At 35.4% G+C, this 18,804-nt stretch overlaps 2 protein-coding genes across 2 annotated transcripts; both read left to right on the top strand.

The window, feature by feature from the left end:
* Positions 1–3,404: 3,404 nt before the first annotated feature.
* Positions 3,405–4,709, top strand: LOC140955505 (acetyl-CoA-benzylalcohol acetyltransferase-like). The gene has a single exon (XM_073408680.1). It carries the CDS (start codon positions 3,405–3,407, stop codon positions 4,707–4,709), a length of 1,305 nt encoding a protein of 434 aa, XP_073264781.1.
* A 3,472-nt stretch (positions 4,710–8,181) lies between these two features.
* Positions 8,182–18,622, top strand: LOC118059291 (uncharacterized). Its single transcript, XM_035072131.2, has 22 exons — positions 8,182–8,948; positions 9,631–10,099; positions 10,186–10,271; positions 10,494–10,607; positions 10,706–10,894; positions 11,009–11,074; positions 11,270–11,329; positions 11,551–11,673; positions 11,762–11,878; positions 12,218–12,325; positions 12,408–12,537; positions 12,946–13,083; positions 13,415–13,591; positions 13,683–14,260; positions 14,987–15,164; positions 15,299–15,537; positions 16,043–16,175; positions 16,300–16,541; positions 17,059–17,248; positions 17,660–17,885; positions 17,973–18,128; positions 18,307–18,622. Exons 1-22 carry the CDS (start codon positions 8,277–8,279, stop codon positions 18,398–18,400), a joined length of 4,485 nt encoding a protein of 1,494 aa, XP_034928022.1. The 5' UTR covers positions 8,182–8,276; the 3' UTR covers positions 18,401–18,622.
* The last annotated feature ends 182 nt before the right edge of the window (positions 18,623–18,804 follow it).

Here is an 18,804-nt window from a genome sequence, read left to right as displayed (position 1 = left end):
GAAATTTTTTTGTTGATAATTTACGGTGATATTTATTAATGGATGTAAATCGATCGGTAAAACCGTCGGTATATACCAACAGAATTATTTTATTGGTATATACTAACAGAATTTCAGACAAAATATATAGAATTTTGAAGAAAAAAACATTGCGATGATGTGGAATTTTAAAAATAAAATATAACTCCAAGTTGAAACTGGATAAGAATTTATTTTGTAGTTGATCAAAAAGTTATGTGGGTATGCAATTTGGGGTTTAATTGAAGAAAGTGTTGAAATTAATCATAATTTAAAGAAATAAAAGATCAAAGATCAAAATGAAAAAGATAGAAAATTAAAATTTGAAGTCCTATTATTTTAGTTGAGAGCCTAACTGAGGAGAAAATTTTGAATTAAAGGAAAAATTGGCTAAATTTAGAAGTCAATGACCACAATAAAAGAGATGGAAAAGTTTGGAATTTCAATTAACTCAATTAGAGGCTTAATTGAAGATAAATTTAAAATTTAGAGTCAATTTGACCAAAATTAAAAAACCTAAAGGACCAAAGAACAAAATGGAAGGGCTGTTGAAATTTGAGGATCTAATTGGTTCGATTAAGAGCTCAATTGAAAAGGAAGATTGAGATTTAGAGTCAAAATATTTGATCAAAATTAAGATAATCCAAAGATCAAGGATCAAAATGAAACATGCGCAGGAACATGACCATATTAATTCCATTAGGAGCCTAATTGAAGAAAAAAATTACACAAATTAAACATACAAGAGCTAAAGTGTAAAAGGTCTCAACATTGAAGGATGATTATGAATGTGATCCAGGGCTTACTTGAAAGAATTTTTGAAAAATCAATCCAAAATTGACTGAATATGGCAGAATTAAAAGATCAAGGGTTAAATTAAAAATAAAGAAAAAATTGAAAAAGAAAAATAAACAAAAGGGAAAGACACACATGATCGAGCATAGAAACCAGGAAACAACAGTTGGGTATGGGATTCACGGTTCCCATGAACAAGCTCCCTTTGTTCGAGGTTCGGTAGCTTGTACAGCAAGCTTTGATAAATTTCTTTGAGTATAAACTTCAACTAAAATAGATGATAATTTCTTTGAGTTATTAGCTTGTGTGTACATGATATTTATTTTCTAGCTGGTAATTATGGTATCAGTAGTGCATGTATTGGCCTCCTATATATATATATATATATATATATATATATATATATAATAGAGTGTAATACATAATAGAAATGATTCCACTCACTCAAAAAATAAAATAAAATAAAAACGATTAAAGATTTCTAAGACTTAATAGGAGTAACGTAAATAAAACCTGTAACAGATATAGAAAACACTAAAAAATAACTCATAGCAACATAATATAAAATATAAAAACCTTAGACTTAGAGACCAAATCATAATAATAAAGCTGAACTGATTCACTTGATTGATTCCGAACATAACCTAAACCAAGTGAACCTAATAGACCCGATTAACTACTATTGCAGGGTCAACTAGTTGACCATTACACAAACCAATCAGTCAGCTGGTTTAAACCAACCGATTGACCGATTGGTTAGAATTTCTCAAAATTCTAACCTGCCAGTCTCCAATCCACAAAGCCTAGAAAAATGGACTTTTTGTTTTTCTACAAACCTATAATTTAGATATTAATCGAGTTTGTTTGAGTCCAACTAACAAACTAATACATAGATTGAATCCTTTAAATTATGAAATCAAAAATTTTAAAAATAAAAGACCCTAAACTTGATGGTTCTCCAGCTTTATATATTTTTTATCAGATATATTTACTTGCCTTTAATAAAATAAAATAAAATAAAAAAAACCCATTTCTATGTATACGGATTATAAGAAATATGAAAATTACATAGTGTCATTATAAGAGTATTAAATCATCCAATGATGTAAGTTGAAATAATCCCTAAAAAAATCTCGAAAATCGCATGCCTACCTATCTATTGACAATACTTAATTAACATTACTGTAACTAAAAAAAGAACTTGCTGAGGTGAAACAAAAGATATGCTTGCCTCTGGGCAGCAATTAACATCAAAGTTACAGTAATGTTAATTAAGTATTGCCAATAATTGAGAATGGAGGTAGCCAATTCTTTGCCATATAGGCCCTCTCATTTCCGGTCACAGTCCCATATAATTTGTTTGATATACAGAGGTCAAAAGTGGAGGCTGGAGCCAACCTCCCAGCATCTTCCTTTATGATGAACAGAACAATTAAAGTGTCCACAGATGAAGACGAAGACACTGTGTTGGCATGCAAGGAAAATAAAGATAGCCATATCAGTGTCCACAGATGAAGACGAAGACACTGCATGTGTTGGCATGCAAGGAAAATAAAGATAGCCATATCAGTGTCCACAGATGAAGACGAAGACACTGTGTTGGCATGCAAGGAAAATAAAGATAGCCATATCAGTGTCCAAACCCTTCTGCAAATGCCGCATTATTATTATTTTTTTTTTATTTGAAGAAACCTCATCTTCCAGAAAACATATTTTATGGGTCTAGGTAAGCAAGTAAAACCTCGACTGTTCCAGACTTGTACAAGAGATGCATGTCCTGACTCGAATTCGAGACTTGCTGTGCAGATCTCAAGCTCTTTGCCACCACACCACACCTCTTGATGACGCCACATCATCATTACACTTTCAGGATAAAGTCAGTCACTCTTGCTGTTTTCAGAAGAATAAAGAAAATACCGGAAACAGGGTTCTTGCAAAATTGACGCGTCGAACTTGTCTTCATCTCTCGTTTCCGTTTCCAATTTGGGTTTTCAAAATTGACGCATTGTTGAACTTTCTTTATGATTGACTGGGAATTGCAACAGCGAAGTTCAAATGGGGTAGATGGATTTGTATTTTATTTCTGAATAATTATCTCGGACGTATATTATGCCTCTCTGATAAATTTTATAACTTCTTAAATAGGTGAAAAAAACTGAACTTTACAAAGTAGAAAAATTAGAATCCTAGATTAAAAAAAGAAAAAGAAAAAGAAAATTAGGCACAAAATCTAAAATTAAGCTGAAAATAAATGAATCTGAGGATATCGTGGCCTTAAAACAACAATAAAGCTGAAAATAAATGAATCTGTTAGCACAAAATCTTAGACTTAACTTATTGTATTTCACTGGTTCATAAATGAATCTGTTAGATTTTCTTCTTACACAAGCATACATAAGTTCTATACCAAATCAAGTCAAAGGAAATACATGGAAACAATAAACAAATAATCTAAGAGATTAGTTTGATCACTTCATCAAACTTTGAAGTTCCTACTCAGCTTCCATGATTCAAAACCCACCTACCATCTCAGTACGTAGCTATTAAAAGGGGGAAAGGCAACGATCGAGGCGAAATACAGCAAGCTGGCAATGGAGGTTCAGCTCATATCTAGAAAGCTAATAAAACCATCGGTTCAAACTCCTCCTCACCTTCAGAATCTGAACATATCATTTCTCGATCAGCTTGCTCCTTCACTGAATGTACCCAATATCTTCTACTATCCTAACAACCACCATGTCAATAACATCGAAGATCTAGAGAAATCTTTGTCCGAAATATTAACCCTCTTTTACCCTCTAGCAGGAAGATACATCGAAGATAATCTCTCAGTTGATTGTAATGATGAAGGGGTGGAGTTCCTGGAAGCCAAAGTTGATGGGGTAGACCTCACACAAATTATCCAACAAGACCCCAATAGCAATCTTGATCTGCTGGATCATTTTGTTCCTTGTGTAACTGCATCAGACACTGGTCGTTTATTAGCCATCCAAATCAACAAGTTTAAGTGTGGAGGTTTAGCGATCGGCTTGCTCACTTCGCACAGGTTAGCTGATATACCAACAATCTCCACGTTCATCAATGCATGGGCTACAACATTCCGAGAACGCGGGATAAGTGATCAGGTTCGTCGTCCAAGATTTGATTGCCCATTTCTCTTCCCACAAAGAGATTTACGTCTCAATTTTCCACCAGCATTACCAAAAGTTCAACCTAAGATTGTCACAAAAGTATTTGTGTTTAACAAGGAAGCCATAGACAAGCTGAAATCTAAAATTGGTGGTGGCACCGATTCAGGAGTCAAGTGCCATCATTCGCGCTTGGAGGTGGTCACAGCACTTATATGGAAGGCTCTCATTGGTTCAGTTAAAGCACAGCACGGACACCTGAGAGCATCATCAGTGCGCCAGATAATGACGCTGAGAGGAAAGGTGAATATGCCTTTACCTGAAAATGCTTGTGGGAACATGTATATGCCTTTCATTTCTAGATTCAATGCAAATGGTGAGAGCAATAGGTTAGAGTTGAGTGACATTGCGAGTCTGCTGAGGGATGCTAAGAGGAAAGCCATTTCAGATTGCGCAAATGCAGTAAACAGCGACGATGTGTTTTCAATGGTAACCAAGTACCATAAAGAGTTGTTTGAAGAATTGAACAAGGGGGAAGTAGATACATTCAAGTTCTCAAGCTGGTGTAGGCTGGGTATGGAGGAAGCAAACTTTGGCTGGGGAAAGCCTGCATGGATGAGTGCAATGAATTTTCCTATAGATGTTAGTATTCTGAAGGACGACAAATTTGGAGATGGAATTGAGGCATGGATGACCTTAAAGGAAATTGATATGCTTCACTTCCAACAAGATCCGGACATCTTGGCCTTGCCTTCCTCACAAGAGTAGATGGCTTCACTAAACGAGCACACGATCGATCCTGATCATCTGGTCAGTTTATATTGCTGGAAGGAGTTGTCTTCACCATGATATCTCTGTTCTACTTTCTATATAGAAGAAAATAGCCACTTATTGGTTACCAGTCTCATCGATCTTGTCCTGCTGTGTTTCAGGACGGACCTTGTACTCTTTTTTTTTTTATTCGTTTGCGCAATTTGTACGAATTAAGATTGTGTTTATGGAAGTTATGTCATCAGTATGAGTGATTGAATTTTATGGTACATGCTTGTTCTTTACTTCTTGCAACTCTCGAAAAATCACAGCCGCTAAAACCCTATCCCTTTACGATCACCACAACCAACCTCGCTCCACCACCTCAACAACCACCAGAAGCTGCCGCTCTAGCCACCCTAATCCTTAAATCATCAAACCCACGAGCTGGGCTCATGAAAACAGGTGACGATCTTATTATAGCAAGTCTTGGATTGAGACTTGAGAGCAGCTAGCTAGCGTTGGGCAGAATCAATGATAAGAATGGAATCGTGCCTATTCAATTAACTACAGATTTGAAGCCTGGAATACCAAGTAAGAAATCCTTTCTTCTCAAGTCAAAGGCAGAATTACAACAATTTTTCATGATCATATGCAACTCATTTTTTAAATTGGATCCTCTTATAATCCAGGCGAAGCAGAAAGAATAAGAAAATGTAATGGCAGAGTACTTGAACTAGAGGAAGAGCTCATGGGGTTAATCAACAACATTGCGAAAGCTCATGGGGGTGTATCCGTATTTGGCGGAGTAGGTGAACGTACTCGTGAAGGAAACGATCTTTACATGAAAATGAAAGAATCCGGAGTAATTAATGAAGAAAATATTGCAGAATCAAAAGTGGCTCTAGTTTATGGTCAGATGAACGAACCACCGGGAGCTCGTATGAGAGTTGGTTTGACTGCCCTAACTATGGCGGAATATTTCCGAGATGTTAATGAACAAGACGTACTTTTATTTATCGACAATATCTTTCGTTTCGTCCAAGCAGGATCCGAAGTATCTGTCTTATTGGGTAGAATGCCCTCTGCTGTGGGTTATCAACCCACCCTTAGTACATCCATCGAGTCTGGCTACACCTCATGAAGATTCTCTAGGCTTAGCAATGTCTCGAGCTTTTGGAGATTCTGTACTAAAAAAGGTGGCATAATCGCATTAGCAAACATCTCTTATCACCGAGTAATTTCCAAGGACCAGTTCATTGTCCTTGCATCAGACGGGGTTAGAGACCACCTCAAGTGGCAACCGATAGTGAACTGGCTGCAGCGAAGGCAGAGGTGGAAACTGCTACAGGTGCATGGATCTTCTTTCCTTTCTGGTGTAGCTCTCATGTACATAATGTTGCAAGACAGTCAACTATTTTCAAATTATTACTCATTGAGAAACTTTAGAAATCAGAAACGATACATAGTCTATGTATTATACAGGTGGACACAGGAATCACTGAAAGTGCGTAGAGATTTTACAATAATCAACAAAACAACATAGTGAGCCCTTTGAGAACAGAGAGTATTAACATGATGTTCGGAAGCATGGTTGTTGTTACTTTTTCAAAGTGCTTTTCACTTAGAAAAACATGCTAATAATATATTTTTTATTTTTAAAAATTATTTTTGAGATCAGTATATCAAAATGGTTCGAAAACATCAAAAAATATATTAATTTAAAGTAAAATAAAAAATAAAAAATTTTCAAAATTTTTTTAAAATACTTTTAAAAAACACTCCCAAAAGCATCTAACGATGTAAGATGTAATAATCTCATCCCAATATTAATTATGTGAACCATAATGTCTCTGTCCCCTTTTGTATTTTCCTCTTTTCAATGCGAGCACAAGTTGTCTACAAGGGAAGGCGATTGGTATTTTTCCAGCCGCCTCCAATAATTATCACAAAAGGTACATATTTTCATATTCCAAAAACTCAATTTTAACTCAGTTCACTTTAATGCACATCTTAAAAAAGCTCTTGATAACCCCCACGTATTCTAAAATCACTTTAAAATATAAAAATTAATTGAATTAAAATAAACCAAATAAAACTTAATCTATTTTTTTTGTTATATTTTTAAAAAATTAACTTCATTAAATTCTTCTCGAAAAAATAAATCTATTGACAAATATATATATATATATATATATATATTTTGCTAAAATGTGGTTAATAGATAATTTTTTCTATTTTTTTTACCACTTTTCAACAAGTTTTTTTCTCTTTTCTCAAACTCAAAGACTATAAAAATAAATAAAATAAACTTTTAGACCAAAATAAAAATTCTAAAAACATTGGCCATGTATTTTCTACATGATTTACAATGTATTATTCTATCTTTTAATTTTATTTTCTACTACAATTTAAAACTTTATCTCATGAAATTATATCAGGAAAGAATTAAATAAAACAAAATCTAAGGATAATTTTTTTTTATATAAAAAAAGATGAAAATGAAAATAAATAAATTATTGAGGAGCAATTTTACAATTCATATGAATAATGATGCTAGCTAAGGGAATTAGTTCTTTTAGATGTTTAGTTAATTATTGAATAATTGGATCTTGCTATACTGCGGGTGAGATAAAAAAATTAAAGTAAAAAAATATCTTGGCATTACTAATGTTTTTTCTAGTAGAAAAAAAATTAAAATCACATGGAAATTGATTTTATGTGACTTGATTACCTTGCGGGCTCAAAAGCAACCAAAATAACCTTTAAAAATATAATTTGATTTAAAATAAACATTTAAGATGAGATTTTTTTAAATAAACATTGAGATAATAACATATTTGAATAATTTGGATCAACCTATGCTAACTTGTTAATTTGCATACTAAGTCATGAGATCATAATAAATCTAATATAAAAAACAAATCAAAATAAATTATGAAACTTAATTCCTAATAAACCTAATGCTGAAGGAAGAAACTGAAAAAAATCAATTAAAAAAATATTCAAAAAACAATTTGAGTTAACACGGGTTAACTTGTTAAAATCTCAACCCAATCATGAGATTGAAATAACTCAATACAAAACAAACGGTAACAAATTATGAAGCTTAATTATCAACCAACCTAGTGTTGAAAGATGAAATTAAAAAAAAAAAAAAAAACTTGAGAGGCTAATTTAAAGTTTTTTAATCTTTAACTACCGTTAAATTTATAAGAATAAGGAAATAGCATTGTCATCTATGGATTACAATTGGAGCAAAATTGAAAAAATAAAAAACGTTTAGTACTCAATTGATAAATTGAGTAAACATTAAGCACTAAATTTAGGTTTCCCTTTTTCCCTTAACGTCTGCATTGGATTCGCATCTTGTCTTCCCTTAATACCCCTACTCAAATTCAAATCTCAAACCTCCGCTCCCGCTCTCCAAGCCCATTTTCGTAAACTCCCCTCCCTCCTCTCCCATTTCAAAATTCAAAAACCAACATAACCAGACCTCTCTCCCCCTCTCACTTCTCTCTCAAAATCTCTCTCTCTCTAACTACGAGAAAAAAACTCTCTTTCTCTGTCTAGAAATCACAGCCAATGGAAGGCAACGAGCAATATCCATGTCCGTCACCGTATCCCCAGCCGTTCAAAGACGTATCGAATTTCAAAACCCCAAAACGCCCTCCAAATCTCTCCAAATTTACTTCTCCGAGCTCTCAATTCTTCACTGCTTCAAAACGAACCCCAATGTCCTCCTCCTCCTTCCGTCCTTCCTTATCAGGCCAGTCCAGGCCCAAGCCCGCTTCAACCACGGCCCGGAGAAGGCTGAAGGCGTTCGAGATCGAGCAGTCACAGTCATCAAGAAAGGCACAGATTAGGAAAGAACAGGCGCTGAAAACACTGTCGAAATCTCTCACTACTTGGCTTAATTTCCTGTTCGAAAACCCTAGTGCTTGTGGGTGCTCTTGTAATTTCACCCAGAATGCGGTGGTTGGGCCCAGTGTTGTGGTGGGGTTGGGGAAGAGGGAAGGCGGGGCAGCCGGGGTGGGTGATACGTGGAGGAGTCCGAAGAGGTGTAGGGATGTGACGTGGCAAGGAGGAGGGGGTGGTGGTGGGGATGGTGACGTGTTGAATTTTAAGAGGTATGGAAAATTGAAGGAGGGATTGAAGGAAGTGTGTAGTGTGGAGGATTTGATGGAGAGAATGAGGGTTTATTTGAGTTTGGGATGTTGTAAGGAAGTTTTTGATGCTATGGTTCTTGTTGTTAAGGTTTGTAAAATTGTGGGGTTCTCTTAATTTTTTGCGAGTTTTGTTTGTTTGATTGATTTCAGGGAGTTATGTTTTTTTAATTGGGATTTCGATTGCGGAATAATTGTGGGTTTTATTGGTTGATTAGGTGAAGATTATGCGTTTTGTTTAAATCTCGTTTTAGTTGTTGAATTGTTATAACTAGTTGCTTGATAATTGTGGGTTTTGTTGTATTTGACAAGGGAAAATATTGGTTAAATTATGTGTTTTAATGAAAGTTTTGTTAGGAAAAATAATTGGTAACGTAATGGAATTGTATTTTTAAAAAAACTTGATTAAGAAAAATCATGTATTTTAAGTTAGTATTTAATATGAAGGAATTTTGTGTTGTTACTGAACATGGTAGTGGAAAATTAAAGTTGCTATAGCTTAGAACAATCTGTTTTGGTGGTTTTGCTTTGGGAAATTTATTTGCTTTATTGTGATTTGGTTTAAGAAAGTAGTTGCATCGGTTTCTTTTGTTCAATTTGATTAGTACAAATTAATGTATTTAGTGCCATTTTACTTAAAATGTAGGGGTAGTGAAAGGAGATATTTTGTTTTGTTGGACTTGCCTGGGCAAACTGATGTGTTTTATTGTGATTTTAGTCAAGGAACTGTTGTTTTCGATGCAGAGAATTGAATATTTTTATTCATTTTACAGACTATAGATGAAGGGAGGTTGAAAATGAAGCCACATTGTCCTATTGTAACAGATTTTGGCATGAAGGAGAAAGCCATGCGAATTCTCATGTGCTATAATCCAGTTTGGCTTCGAATTGGATTACAAATTATTCTTGGTGGCGATTCCTTGTTGCCCAGTGGAGATATTGATTCTGATCAAGAAATATCATTCTTGAAGATGGTGATAGAGAAACAATTTCTTTCACATACTGGACTAGCAAAAACTTATGCTTATAACAGGAAGGTTGAAGGGTTATATAGACCAGGTTACTATGAGTCCTTGGGAAATGTTATATTGAAGAGGTTTTTGCTGCTTGTTCTTATTCTAGATAGAGCTAAATTGCAGAGTGGTCTTTCTTTAAAGTATGGAATTGATGGAGTAGATGGGGGTTCACCTCTTCTGTTCGTTGTGCAGTCTAGTATAAAGTCTAGCCGTCAAATGATTAATGGTAATTTTTGAAGTTCTTTATTTTGGTTGTTTACAGATTGAGTTATAACTACATCCTATTCATTATAGAATGACTTTTATCCCTAGATTTCTTATCATCGGAGGTAATGCATGGAGAAGGGAATCTTCTTGCACATCTAGTGATCATAGGTTACAAAGTATCTTATCAACAGGTATGTAGTTCAGTCCTCGTAATAACTGGTTTATTAGCACTTGCATGTGTGTTTTTTCAGGATAAAAAGGCTAGTGTTGTATCATCATCATTTTAAATCTCTGTTCAAAGTTAAAAAAGGGGCTAGACACTCTGCATTGATAATAACATCTCAAAGTTCAATTTTATGAACAATGTTATGTCTTTAATAGGTTAATTTACCAACAAAAATTTCTTTTGGCAGTGTTCCCTCGTTGAGTATGACTTCAGAGTGACAGATTTATTTGCGGAGCTTCAAGATGGAGTGAGGCTTTGTAGAGCCATCCAGCTCTTACAAAATGATTCCTCTATTCTAATGGTTGGCCCTTTTTTCCCCTTTCTTGTTCATTAGGAAGACGACTCTTTGTAATTATTGAACATTATTTGTCTTACTTAGTAGGGCTTGTTATGTGGCAGAAAATGGTAGTTCCATCAGATACCCGCAAGAGAAATTTAGCAAATTGTGGCCTTGCCCTGCAATATCTAAAGCGTGCTGGTGTAACATTGCAAGATGAAGATGGAATGACAATCTTGGAAGACGATGTTGCTAATGGAGATATGGAACTAACTGTTTCTTTGCTCTGGAACATGTTTGTTCACTTGCAGGTTTGTTGGGTTTTTCCTATTTCACAAAGTCTTTGATTTTGGAATTGTAATTTTCAATATATTAGGAGTGATTAAGGTTGTTGACTGGTTATAACTTGTAATCAAATTCCACAGTTGCCTCTTCTGCTCAACAAAACAACCTTAGCAAATGAAATTTTGAAAATTCATGGAGTTAACATGGTATGCTTCAATCAGATCAGTTTCCTCTTGCTTATTAAATGTTACATAAAGTCGCTCTCTTTCTAGCTTTGAACTTTAAAGAGGTAGCTGAGATTTCTTTCACTTGTGCTTTCTGTATTTCTTTTCATCTTTTTCTCAAGTCATTTTCATAGCCGCTGTATATTTATGTTGCTCTCATTGTTTTCTATTGCATAGGACTCCGCTAACATCAGTCCTGGTTCCTCTCCTTTGGAGTTGCTTTTGAGTTGGATTCAGGTATGGCTGCTATATAGAATATATGCCACTACGTCTATGCATGGACCCCCCCCCCCCCCCACCCTCCTCCTCTCACTTCTTGAGATCACTTATTCATGTCAGGTCTTTTCCTTTTTTGTTTTGCCAGCAGAAACATGTAGATTTTATCAATTTTTTTCTGACTTGCTAATGCTCATTTGGTAGTTTTACTTGCTTCATGGCCATTGAAATTGTTTCTGCAGGCAGTTTGTGGAAAATATGATTATAAAATTGATAATTTTGCTTCGTTGGTTGACGGTAAAGCCATATGGTGTTTGCTTGACTATTATTTCCGTAAAGAACTTACTTGTTCTCATTCTCCGAAGGTACGGCATGTCTTGCAGTTTTATTGGTTTTCAAGCTACACAAATTCTTCTTTCTCATGTTTTATTTTCACTTCATCTTTTTTCACAGGATCCTCATGAAAGTAGAAGAGAAGAATCACTTATGTCAGCTATTGATTATACAGATTCAGTCCACAATTTCTTATTGTCACAGAAGCTGACTACATTACTGTGGAATTTTCCTGAGGTAAAGATCATAAACTATCTGTCTACATGCATAACGTTTAACCAACAGCTGGCAATCCATTTATATGTTTTAAGGCATGTCAACTTGAGAAACAATAAGTAAAACATTTGGACGTGTTGAAGTTGTTGGTTTTTAAGGCATGGCATATTTAAAGGACATCTTGAGAAAAAAGTTTTGTACTTTTTAAATGACCTGTAAATTTGATTAGATCAGCTTGTCGGTGGCTGAGAAATTGGCCTTTTATAGTGTCAACATGTGACCTTGTTTCTTGATTAGAGATATACATGTTTGAACTTTTGTCAGAAGTTATCTGTATGACTTTATGTATTGTATTTACAGGTTCTTCATATCAGTGACATTCTTGAACATAGTGGCGCAATTAATTATCGAAGTGTGGTAATTTTATTGGTGTTCCTCTCATCACAACTAACCGTAAAGAAAATCATGGTAAAGCTAGAATTCTTTTGCTGGATAATGACTGAGGCAACACTCTTGGGATATATTTTAATAATTCTTTTCTGTTTGATAGGATCAACTGAATTTCCATAAACTATTTTGTTGTGATTGTCAAGAGAGGAGAACTTCAAGCGTTGGTAGGTGTTCTTTAAGTTTAGAAGCAGAGCTGGATCAAGACATAATAGATGGCTCCAGTACAGAAGGTTCCCACCTTTAATTTAGTAGTAAATCTCTTTTTGGTGTTTCTTGTCATTATGTAAATATTCTCTTTCCTTTTCCTCTTATTACTAAATGTTTTCAAATGTGTACTTAATTCAAAAGCACCGAAGTTTTCAAAGGGTTTATACAACTTTTACCTCTTGGGTCCCATTTCGAATGGGAAAGAAAGGGATGAGCATTACCTTTCATTAAATTTGTTTCATATATGAGAACAATATGTATGGCTTATGATGAACGAGATATATTTACCTGGAATGAGACTAAAAGAAAGGATTTAAACCTAAAATGATAAAATGCTTGCACCATTCACATGCAGTTGTAGGAATGGAAACGAGAATATTGGTTTTAAAGCTTTTTTTTTTTTTATCTATTATTTGAACTTGTTTATGCAGATGCTGCTAGAAAGTTTAGGGCTATTAAGGCTTGGTGGCAAGATATGGCGGAACGAAACAACAAATTCATCACACAACCTGGTACTTCTGTTTTGGAGTGCAACTCAACTAGCAATCTGGGAATCATCATTCAAAGAGGTATTCTCATTGAGTTTTCTTTTCAATTGAAAAGCGCACCTGTATTTCAAGTTGCAATAGTTGTTCTGTTTAAGTTGTTTGATATGATCTTTATTAAAGTTTGTAGTTTCTTCTTGTTTGCAAATTTGTTATGAACTGCCATGTTGTTCAATTAATTTCCGTTTTTAGAGGCAACAATTTAAATAGGTGTAAATTTTTCCTTTTATGGAAATCATCTTTTCGTGGATTGATTATCTAAGTGTATTAGAAGTAGCGCATCACTTCTTTGCCTTGTACCATAATCTTTGATCACTAATTTCTTCTTTTTGACTAACAATCAACACTGTTTCAGAAAATGCTGCAAAAGTAATACAATCGTATTTTAGGAGATCGGTTGAACGCCATAACTTTTTGAAGATGAGAAGAGCGGCTTCCTTTTTGCAAACTGCTATTCGGGCTTGGTTAATGGTGATGAAGAGACCATTCCTTTTAAAATTCAGTAGTGTCACGGTTCAGGATTATAGATGTGGTACCTACTTCTATTCACCAGTTCATTTGTATGAATCCCTGCAAATTCTGTTTAGTTACTCACGTGCTTTTTTGTTTGGTTAATCATGCAGAAAGGTGGAGCCAGGACGAAAACCTAGGGAGATATGTTAAGTTCATTGTTGACCGGCATAGATTTGTCAAGCTACGAAGAGATGTTATGCTTATTCAGAAAGCCACGAGGATTTGGATCAGACAAAGACATAAAAGTGATTGTGTTAGTAATCTTGATGTATCCACTCTTGATATAGTCAATGCTGCCATTTCTGTTCAGAAATTCATTCGTGGTTGGGCAGCAAGGTCTAGGTATAAGGATGTTCAATTAGAAAAGGCTTCATCGACGTGCCAATTTGATGGTCTAACAGTTCAGCTTTCTTCAAAGACTATAATTTCCAGGTCCATCCGCGAACAGCAGCTTGCTGCTACTAAAATTCAAAGTCATTTCCAAGGTTGGCTGTTGAGAAGGACATTTTTAATCCAGAAGCAAGCTATAATGAAAATTCAAAGTAATTATAGATGCTTAAGATGTCGGAGGGCTTTTCAACAATTTAGTATTGCTAAAAAGTCAGCCATTGTTATTCAGTCTTGTGTTCTAGGATGGATTGTAAGGAGAAAAGTGGGAAGACATCGGTATCTCGTTGGTGTGCTTCAAGTAAGCTATCTCTGCCTATTGTATTCCTGTATGCACATTTTTTTGCATCAAAATATGAGTTACATGCATTTATGAATTGATAAATAATGCATGTAGAATCCTTAAACTTATAGGATTTAGCTTTTGTGTTGGTCCATTTACTTTACTGACAAAATAACTAATTTAAATGCCACTTGAGGGTTGAAGGGGGAGATTGCGAAAATGAGTTTCTTGGTATTTAGTTTTAGTGTTGTATTTATTTTGCATAAATATACCTATACTCAGTTTCTTTGTTCTTTTTATCACGAGTAAATGATCTGTATGTGGGTGATAACTCTTAGGTTAAGTACTAATTCTGCTGCCTATCAGAAGTGGCAAAGGTTTTCATAATTGTTGAATTCCTGTAACACCTACTTGCATCTAGATAAATACTTGTTTATTTTGTTGATTTGTCTGAATGAAATTCACTTGTATATAGCAACTTGTAAGGCACTACATGTGCATTTCTTGCTTCTATGTGCTATCTGAATTCAGCAAGATGGTGAAGTTTTTCTACTGGGTAGAATTTGCTTTACTTACTGTGGTGTTGGAAAAGCTGGGTGTTTTGGGGATGATTTCACTACAGCTCCAACCTTAAAGCATTTTCCATGAAATATCACTGCTTTATCCTCTAGACAAACTTTACCTGAAGTAAAAAAAAAATTTCATTTATATATTTTAAGTTCCATTATGTTTGAATGAATCCAGAGATGCTGCCGGGCTTGGCTAATAAGGAGGGACTTTTTGTTCCAAAAACAAGCAGCAACACAGATTCAAAGTGCTATTCGATGTTTAAACTGCAGGACAGCATTTAAGTCTTGCAAAGATGCTACGATTGAAATTCAACGGTTTGTCAGGGGACATACTACTCGGAATAGGCTGTTAGGTATTTTGTGAAAGTCTTCTCCCAAAGTTTAAATGCCTGCATCTTTTCTTTGATTAACTGCTTGTTCATTTCTGAATTGCTTATCAAGTTTAGCTTGCTTGGCTTTCAATAGATTTTGCATCTGATTGTTACAGGGTCTTCTCACTTTTCTGGAGGCATTGCTAGTTACGGAAATTTTCTAACCTCAGGAGTCTGCTTTCAGAGCTTGAAACTGAAAGTAATGATGTCTTCAGCTTTGAAGCTACAAAGGTGGTGGAGAGGCATTCTATTTCTTAAACTCAGAACAAAGTCTGCAATTGTTATACAAGCTCATATTCGAGGTTGGATTGGCAGGCAAATGGCCTCTAGAGAGAGGCAATGTGTTGCTCTCCAAGTAAGACTGTGACTTCTTTTGAGTTCTGCTTTTACTTTTTACAGGAAATGGCTTGCACATTTACCAGAATATCTGATTGAGTGTAAGTTCAAACCATTTGCTTGCCCTTGAATTGTTGGTTGGTTACATATTGGTGTGATTAAAACAAAATTTCCTCTACATGGTTGCCTTAACTATGCATATAGAAAACAAACTTCCTCTGCATGGTCCTATCTAACTAGACGTGGTGTACTCCCAACTTAACTGCAAAATGCTTATGTTTCTCTTTTGTCCTTTATTCTGTTTGTGTTTTTTTTTTTAGTTCTTTCTTTGAAGTCTTGGTATTCTCTGGTAATTGTGTCAGTAGACCTTTGTCTCAGACCAATCACTTTATACAGTTGGCTGTTATGTAATCTTGGCTACTCGTGAAGTCAGTGAGCCTGTAAATTTAGCTGAAATTGGCCTGCTTCTAGATTACGTTTGACACAGCTGTTTTTGGCTAATAAACAGTATCTTTTTGTTTCAGAGAGAAGCAGTGTTAAAAATCCAAAGTGCTGTTCGATGTTCGAACTGCTGGAAGGTGTTTCATTGCTGTAAACAAGCTGCTATAGAGATTCAGGGGTTTGTCAGAGGGGAGATTACTCGAAATAGGCTATTAGGTTTGTGAAAATTTCTTCTGAACTTTAGTTGCTAGCACATTTTATTTCATACAAGCTCACTGCATTATTGAAATATGGTTCGAGTTTAGTTATCTTAAGAATATCTGGCATCGGACTGATGCAGGGGCTTCTCACTTTCATAGAGCTACTGCCAGTTATTGCAAAATGCAAACCTCAAGAGTCTGCTTGCAGAGTTTGGAATTGAAAATAGTGATGTCTTCTATTCTGAAGCTGCAAAGGTGGTGGAGAGGTGTTTTATTGCTGAAGCATAGAGCAAAATCAGCAATCCTCGTACAGTCTCATGTTCGAGGTTGGATTGGCAGGAAAAAGGCCTCTAGAGAGAGGCAGCGCGTTGTAGTGGTTCAAGTAAGACTAATAGATCTCTGCTATTATTTTTCTATGTTGCATTTCCATGGTAATAAAGCTGGTTCGTTATAACTGGATATCTGATTAAAATATTTCCAAGTGATTACAAAATTGAAAACTTTTTCGCCCCTGAATTTAGTAGTCGTTCATGTATGACTTGGATAAATACAATTTTCTATATGAATCCATGTCTTGGTCACATGGCGTTTACTTAAATTTGACACACTGCTTTCTCTCCACTTTCTCTGTCATGGGTTTATATTTTCCCGGATCAAAGGTGAATTAGTTGCTTCCCTGAAGCCTTGGAAGTTGGAATTGTTTTAGCTTTGGCACCTTTCTCTATGCATCGGTCTCCTCTAGTCAGCCCAATTATATTCCTGAGTTGGCATTTATATTATCTGCCCCATATATGATTCAATATTTTCCTTGGAACATATTTCTAGGCTAACTGACATTCAACAGTTGCACTGGAAAGGTACATAATTTCTAGGCTAACTGGCATTTGTAAATTCAACAGTCGCACTGGAAAGGTTTCCTTGCACGTAAAAATGCTAGAGGGCAGCTCCTGGATTTGCGCCTGAGAATGCAAAATTCTGCTAAAAATGTGGATGACAGCATGCGTATTATTAACAGGCTCATAGTGGCTCTTTCAGAATTATCAAGCATGAAAAGTGTTAGTGGAATTCTTCACACTTGTGCAACTTTGGGTAAGATTTTTCTTATGTCTCAGATCTTTTAGAAGTGTGAATGTTTAGATAGTGTTATCCATGCTTTACTGGGAAGTAGCATGGGAATCAAATGGTGGTTGTGGAATTATTGTAGCCTGCATAAAAAACACTCATCTTTCCTGAAGCAAGTACTTGTTGGTTCGACATTATCATGACATGATTGGACAAGATGCAAAGACACTTGCTTTCACTAGCTTGTGTTGGCATGAAAACTAATGCATCTCCATGCCATCTTACGCAGTTCATGATCTGTTATTGAATCTTCAATTTATTGAGTGAGCATACATATCCATTTGTCTTTTTAGTTGAAATAATGAGTCAACCATAAACTTCTTGAAAGAAGGTTTCATTTTGTATATTTATTCCAAGTTTTTTTTTTTTTTTTGCCAGATATGACTACAGAACACTCTCAAAAATGTTGTGAGAAACTTGTGGCTGCTGGGGCAATTGACAACTTACTGAAGCTGATTCGCTCAGTCAGTCAAAGCATGCCTGACCAGGAGGTTTTAAAGCATGCACTCTCAGTTCTCCGGAATCTTGCCCGTTATCCACATTTGATTGAAGTGCTTATTGACAGTCAAGGAGTGGTAGAAATAATTCTTTGGCAGTTGCTCAGGTTATTTTGTTATGTTCTGATTAGAAGTCAATGGTATGTTTTTATTGCTATGTATGAACAAAGTGTCTTTTAACTAATGTTGTCCAGGAACAAGGAGGAAGGATATTTCATTGCTTCTGAGGTTATGAAGAAGATCTGTTCACATCAAAAAGGCGTTGAAATGGTGCTGAGGAAACCACCCATTATAAAGAGGCTACACAGTCTTGTGGAAGAATTAACAAGGAAGGCAAACTTCGAGAAGAAGTAAGTTGCTGGCATTCAGAACTCTATTCCCTTACAATTATACTTGAGATGAGTGTAACTGAAACTGCAATGATTTTTATAGGGAAAAAAACCTAGTTTTTGGTTAATTTTATAGAAAAAACATGTTATCACAATAAGCAAAAGATAGCTAAGTTCAATACAACCTATCTTTGTGCAGGAAACCTCGCGGCATGGCAGTGAGGGACAACATGGAAAGAAGATTACGGGAGGCCGTCGAACTTTTGAAACTGATAAATAGAAAACTTTGGTAGTCAAACTCGGATACAATTTAAGCCTGTTGTATTTCTAGTAAATTTTTATAGTGGCACTTGTAGTTGCCCTTCAAGGTATGGAAAATGCAACATTCTGGAGCTGTTCCAGGGCCATGTTTTTAGGCGTTCTTCTATTGCCTTGTAATTTATCTGTGCATGCTTGAGCTTGGAGATCTTCTGATCTCATTGTGTCTCAATTTCAAAGGTTCTTAGTAAAGTAAAGAGTGTGTTGAGAGGTGTGCAGATTTGAGATGAAGTTGATTTTCTTTACTGATAAACTGTAGTGAATATTTGATCACTAATTGTCTTTGTTTTTTCCTCCCTCCCTACTTCTAGGGCAGAGGACATGAATTTGGAACTAGAACACAGCACTGTTCTACTCCTGCAAGTGCCTCGTAGATGCC

Source organism: Populus alba, chromosome 4 (assembly GCF_005239225.2).
Source record: "Populus alba chromosome 4, ASM523922v2, whole genome shotgun sequence".
Lineage (NCBI taxonomy): Eukaryota > Viridiplantae > Streptophyta > Magnoliopsida > Malpighiales > Salicaceae > Populus > Populus alba.
The sequence above is the reverse complement of the archived record's forward strand: the minus strand, read 5'-3'. Positions and strand labels throughout refer to the sequence as shown.

Excerpts from the sequence above, each read along its gene's own strand:
- LOC140955505 (XM_073408680.1), top strand. The coding sequence starts at position 3,405 with ATGGAGGTTCAGCTCATATCTAGAAAGCTAATAAAACCATCGGTTCAA.
- LOC118059291 (XM_035072131.2), top strand. The coding sequence starts at position 8,277 with ATGGAAGGCAACGAGCAATATCCATGTCCGTCACCGTATCCCCAGCCG. Across the intron at positions 10,100-10,185 it reads TAGCCGTCAAATGATTAATG|ATTTCTTATCATCGGAGGTA; the intron begins GTAATTTTTGAA and ends TTTTATCCCTAG. Across the intron at positions 13,084-13,414 it reads GGGAATCATCATTCAAAGAG|AAAATGCTGCAAAAGTAATA; the intron begins GTATTCTCATTG and ends ACACTGTTTCAG.